The 6,118-nt window shown below is 37.3% G+C and overlaps 1 protein-coding gene across 6 annotated transcripts; it reads left to right on the top strand.

Moving 5' to 3' along the window:
- The first annotated feature begins 421 nt into the window (after positions 1–421).
- On the top strand, positions 422–4,573 carry LOC120086390 (transcription factor PIF1). 6 transcript variants are annotated; one of them, XR_005484198.1, is made up of 10 exons: positions 423–797; positions 895–1,018; positions 1,110–1,884; positions 2,172–2,270; positions 2,389–2,454; positions 2,531–2,596; positions 2,957–3,373; positions 3,476–3,554; positions 3,677–3,804; positions 3,921–4,573. XR_005484198.1 is itself a non-coding variant. In XM_039043011.1 (9 exons), exons 2-9 carry the CDS (start codon positions 912–914, stop codon positions 3,679–3,681), a joined length of 1,614 nt encoding a protein of 537 aa, XP_038898939.1. In that variant the 5' UTR covers positions 422–797; positions 905–911; the 3' UTR covers positions 3,682–4,573. The 6 variants fall into 6 exon arrangements, 2 of the variants coding, with proteins under 2 accessions (XP_038898939.1, XP_038898937.1); XR_005484197.1 differs by having other exon boundaries at positions 3,911–4,573; XR_005484200.1 differs by having other exon boundaries at positions 3,677–3,821.
- The last annotated feature ends 1,545 nt before the right edge of the window (positions 4,574–6,118 follow it).

Raw genomic sequence — 6,118 nt, 5'->3', positions numbered from 1 at the left:
GCTCGAGGGACTGCTGATTGAGGGGAGTTTTGGATTTGAGTGGATTTTCATTATGGGAAGACAATAAAGTTATGAATCTTTTTATGGTTGTCCTCTATTATAAATGAGAACAAACCTTATTATATTTTCTAGTGGTGGTTCTTATTAATACATGGTTAGCTTTTAAACATAAAAATGTAATCAACACTCAACTTTAGTGTATTTTATATTATTTTAGTAGATAAAAATAAAAAAATATATTTACTTAAAAAAACGAGAATTTTTTAAAAAAATCATTAGTTAACCTAACTCAATTGACATGATACGACATAAAAGGTAACTTTTGATCAAATGAATATAGTTATAATGTCGGACGGCATATTGTTGAAAGAAAAATAAGGAAAAAAAAAGGAGAGAAAAAAACATCGGGAAAGAGGGAGGGCATTGGATAGAGATACATGGCGTCAAAATCCCATTTCGTTTTGTTCTTCACTTCTCTTTTATTCCCATTTTCTACAAAACACAAAACAAACGCCTTCCTTATCTCTGTCCTTCCGCCATTGCTGCTGCTGGAGGTGGACGACCAGCCGCCTTCCCCTTTCCTTGTTCCTCTCCCCCTTCTTCCTCAACCTCAACCAATCATAACCCATCTCCCCAAAAACCACTTTACATGAGATTCCATTCCTATCCACAATTTTTCTTCAGACGCCATTGTTGTGCTCACTTCGAAGCAGACTTGTGCCAACGAGTTTGGTTTTGATTATCATCCAATCTCTTAACTTCATGGTGCCCGTCCATGGCGGATTCATGTTTTATCAGTGAGTGGTTCTTTCTTCTTCTTCTTCTTCTTCTTCTTCCTGTTCTTGACTTGGTTTCTTCTCAGTAGATTGAAGTTTGAAACTCTTATGGTTTTAGTTTCCACCAGGTAATTGATGATCGGAAGATTGAGGATGAACCACTGCGTTCCTGATTTTGAAATGGCCGACGACTTCTCTCTCCCAACATTCTCTAATTTAACCAGGCCGAGAAAATCGTCTCTGTAAGCTTTGTTTGGATATTTTCTTGTTGAAATCTCTTCTGGGTTTTGATTTTTCATTTGGTTTTGTGGACTGAGAGCTTGAAATTCGTAGGCCGGATGACGACGTGGTGGAGCTGCTATGGCAGAACGGCCAAGTGGTGACGCACAGCCAGAACCAGAGGTCGCTCCGTAAATCTCCGCCGTCCAAATTTGACGTTTCGATTCCGCAAGATCAGGTAGCGACAAGAGAGATCCGGCCGTCGTCTCAATTGGAGGAACCTCATGAACTTTTTATGCAAGAAGATGAAATGGCCTCTTGGCTCAACTATCCACTCGTTGAGGATCATAATTTCTGCTCCGACCTCCTCTTCCCCGCCATCACCGCTCCTCTTTGCGCCAATCCTCAACCTGAGCTCCGACCGTCTGCAACGGCGACGCTCACTCTCACGCCGCGGCCGCCGATTCCGCCCTGCCGGAGGTCTGAAGTGCAACCCTCTGTGCAGTTCTCGAGGAACAAGGCAACAGTTGAATCTGAGCCATCCAATTCAAAGGTCATGGTCAGGGAATCGACGGTGGTTGACTCTTGCGACACGCCGTCTGTGGGGCCGGAATCTAGGGCTTCGGAGATGGCAAGGAGGAAGCTTGTGGAGGTGGTGAATGGCGGCGGTGTGCAGTACGAGATCGCTCGTGGTGGCGATAGAGTCGGAGGTGTGTCGGTAGGCGGCGACGGCGGCGTCGGAGAGAAAGAAATGATGACTTGTGAAATGACTGTCACTTCGTCCCCTGGCGGCTCTAGTGCCAGCGCCGAGCCCCCTTGTCTGAAACTAGCAGTCGATGACCGGAAGCGCAAAGGAAGAGCTCTCGAAGATACCGAATGTCAAAGCGAGGTAAAGAAACTTTAGTATGTAATAGTTTAGTGGTAGGTCATGGTATTTTACACAATTTAGTTACACACTATGATTTGTTTGAGAATTTCCTAAACTTATGGATCAATTGTGTATTTTAATTAACCAAAACTGACTGTGACATGTGAAATTAAAGGAATAGAAACTGTATCAAATCAAACTGTTTGAAATGGTTTGTTGAACAGTGGCCATTGAAAGCTCTGCAGATTTGTTTTCCTTTTCCTCTTTTTTCAATTGTTGAGTGATTTACTTATGTTCTTTTCCATTAGGATGTTGAATACGAATCTGCTGGTCCGAAGAAACAATTGTGGGGGGCAACATTGACGAAACGATCTCGTGCTGCTGAGGTTCACAACCTCTCGGAGAGGGTACGCCATTGAATTTATTAGTACATTATTGTATGCTTGTAACCAAGCACATATTTCTTTTTTGGTGGTGTTATTTTCCTCTTGGATGTGAAGTGAATAATTGCAAATCTATTTGCAGAGACGTCGGGACCGGATAAACGAGAAGATGAAGGCTTTACAGGAACTTATCCCTCGATGCAACAGGGTACGTTTTTCAGCTTTGGATGTGATTTTGAGTTGAATCTCTCTCTTTCTCAGTTGAGTTCCTTACTGATTTTCAGACCGATAAGGCTTCGATGTTGGATGAAGCAATCGAGTACTTGAAGACGCTTCAGTTACAAGTGCAGGTACTTGGTTTGAATTCCAATTAAGTTAACAATAGTCTAAATAGTTCCCTTTTAAGTCTAAACTGAACTATAGTAGAAGGAAATGTACGAATCAGAAATAGTTTTCTATTTCGAGCATATTAAAACAGTTGAGGAATCTTAGAGCGAATAGGGAACTAAACGCATTTTCTGCGATTCTGCCTGCTGCATTTGATCCATTGACGAAAAACATCTCGGATTGTTAGATATTCATTTTGAATTCTCTGCATAAACGTATATAACAAGGCATATTAGTAAAAGCATTATTGTCAATATTTAGCACTTGAACATGATACCGGTGCTGCTTCTTGACAACACTAGCAATGACTTTTTATAACCCAGATGATGTCGATGGGATGTGGAATGATGCCGATGATGTTCCCGGGTGTTCAGCAATACTTGCCACCACCAATGGGGATGGGAATGGGGATGGGCATGGGCATGGGAATGGAAATGGGCATGAACAGACCAATGATGCAATTTCATAATCTCTTGGCTGGTTCAAACTTGCCAATGCAAGCTGGAGCCACAGCAGCAGCTCATATGGGACCGAGATTCCCTCTCCCTCCCTTTGCAATGCCTCCTGTTCCTGGTAATGATCCATCCCGAGCTCAAGCAGCAAATAATCAACCGGATCCGATGGCTAACTCAGTAGGAACACAAAATACAACCCCACCTTCAGTTTTGGGTTTTCCTGATTCTTATCAGCAGTTTCTTAGCTCGACCCAGATGCAGTTTCATATGACACAGCCTCTACAGGTATTTTTTTTTTTTGGCCTGTTACCATGATTTTGTATTCAAATTCAGCATGAATTTCTAAAGTTATTTGGAACTGACGAATTCGTTATTAACCTTTTACAGAATCAGCAACCAGTACAACCGAATACGAATAGACCATGTACTAGCAGGGGTCCTGAAAACCTTGAGAATCATCAATCAGGTAAACTTATTCCTAAATCTTCTTGGTAGTTCAAGATATTCATTGGTTGTATGATACTTTGTTCATAGATTCGTTGCAATACTGCTGTTAAATGATTCTTGACCGCATTGTCATTATTGTAGGTTAATATTTAAATGAATGGACTCAAGAAACACACTTGCCAGGCACGTTTTGGCGCATATCAGAGCGTCGAAAGCTTTGAACATGCGCATCTGCTGCTTGCTAATACAATATATTTCACAAATAACATGTAACGGCCACATCCCTGTAAATATAAATCTACACCCCTTTTACGTTTTTGATCTTACTATATATTTCATGCCATCATCGTCCTTTTCCTGACTTGTTTCTGTTAGATTGTGATAGAAAGAAAGTAGAGTTACAGATGGTCATGGGAATCCGTTGCTTTTACACGAAACTATTGTGTTGCATTTCGTCGGGGTCGGGTCCAGAATGATGATGCTGATAGATCCAACTTGGTGTGGTCAATTATCGTCATCAACGTCATTGAGAGGCATCAAAGTATTCCAAACTCCAACTTCAGAGCCATTTCCATGTTTTTCCCTGGACCATGGTTTCTACTGCATGATATATATATATATTCTTCAAAGTTGTTGCTCAAAATTCATTTTGTTTCATCATAATAAAACTTGTTTCCTACCCATCTCCACTTGCACTTGGAATATAAACTCTCAATCAGCCATGGAGAGATCTCCATAGGTATTTTGTTTCTTTTTTAAATTTTGTTTTTGTGCTTTTTCCACTGAATTTTTGAAAGTTATTTGGAAGTGGAAGATCAGCAAATTCACTGTAAAGATGAGAGAACCCTCAATTTTCTTTGGGAGATGAGAGAGTGTGAACTAGGGGCATTTTTGGAATTGTAACTTTATTTTTTTCCTTTCTTTTGTTTTCTTTTTCTTTTTTTCTTTTTTATGGTGGTGGGGGGAATAGTTTTTGGTATGGAACCATTGAAGGTGACATTCCCCTAATGCAATAAAAAATCCATATCTTTTCTATTATTCCAATGATATTATTTTTATACTTTTATAAATTATAAGTTCACACATGTATTGTCTCAAGTTTTTCAATAATTTCTCAATGTTGAAGAACTAGATTTTATTTTTTATTTTTTCTTTTCCCATTATGTTTCAAATTATTTGAACAAAAGATTATCAATGCTTGAACTTGGTTGGGTTATGGTCAAATTTGCATGTGATGGAGCTTCTTTGATAACATTTTATTTTTGGATTTTTGTTAACAAAAAGTTGTGTTTATTTTTGAGAAATAGTACTTAAGTTTTGAGTGTGAGTTTTATTAGGTCTTATAATTTTCAAAATGTTGCATTTTTTAAAGTTTCTTTGGTCCTTCATTTGGTTTCTCGATGTTGCACTTTTTGCTTTTGAATTTTGAATTTATAGGTGTCAAATTTTTTTAACTTTCATTAAAGTCCACCTTGGACATTTTATGTTAGTTTTCTAAAAATTAATTAAATTAATTTTAACTATCTTTTTACCGTTAAAATTAGTTAAAAATTTCACATCATAATTATTTAAATTAATTAACTTAAAGTTAATATTAATGACATAAAGTGAACATTGGTAAAAAAAAGTTGGATATAAAGTGTAATATTTTGAAACTTAAAGACTAAATGGAAATTAAACTCTAAACTCAAGGGTATGACTATAACATTTTAAAAATCTAAGGATCAAATGGAAATTAAATACAAGGAGAAAAAGTAATATTTTTAAATCCAGGGACAAACTAGAAACTATACAAAAGTTAGGAACCATAAAAATATATTTTTTCTTCAATTTTTCTCTACTCTTGATAATGCATGGGTTGAGTGGGACACTCAACGTTTGAGGTGTGTGTTAAAGAAAATATGAGGCAAGGGTTATTTTAACCACTCATTTTGCTACAGTAGCACTATTACTAGTTAGTGGTTAAAATAATCAACTCTGACTTCCTCTAATGCTTCTAATGACTCCACTCGACGACCAACTTTGGTGAAATCCACCTCTGACGGGCAACTTCAACAAAGACCACCTTAAATGTCCAATTAGCAACAAACCACCTCAAGTAACTCTAGCTCCAACGACTATCTTCGATGACCAACTCCGATGATCACCTCCAAGAACCACATCTATGCAACTAACTCCATGACCAATTTCAATGACGATCCGTTTATAGTGTTTAATAGTATTTTTTTAAATAGTAATATGACAATAATAGAAATATTTTGAGTGTATAACAAACCAAACAAACTCGTGAATAAAAAACGTTTTTGGAAAAATGTAACCAAACACATGAGTGTTTTAATTTTAAGCAATTTTCACAAAAAGTGTTTGAATGAAAAGAACTTTTTGAAAATTTTTTTTTCAAGTCAATCCAAACATGCCATAACATATTACTTTTTTCATGGGTCCCATCAGAATTTATTGTAAGAAAATTGCGTATATATGTAAAACAAAGTCAATCATAAAATCGAACTACATAATAAGATAAGAAATTCCCTAAAAAATCTATAACAACAATTTATACATGTTAGTTCAATTCATATAATA

This window comes from Benincasa hispida, chromosome 9 (assembly GCF_009727055.1).
Source record: "Benincasa hispida cultivar B227 chromosome 9, ASM972705v1, whole genome shotgun sequence".
NCBI classification, from domain to species: domain Eukaryota; kingdom Viridiplantae; phylum Streptophyta; class Magnoliopsida; order Cucurbitales; family Cucurbitaceae; genus Benincasa; species Benincasa hispida.
The sequence above is the reverse complement of the archived record's forward strand: the minus strand, read 5'-3'. Positions and strand labels throughout refer to the sequence as shown.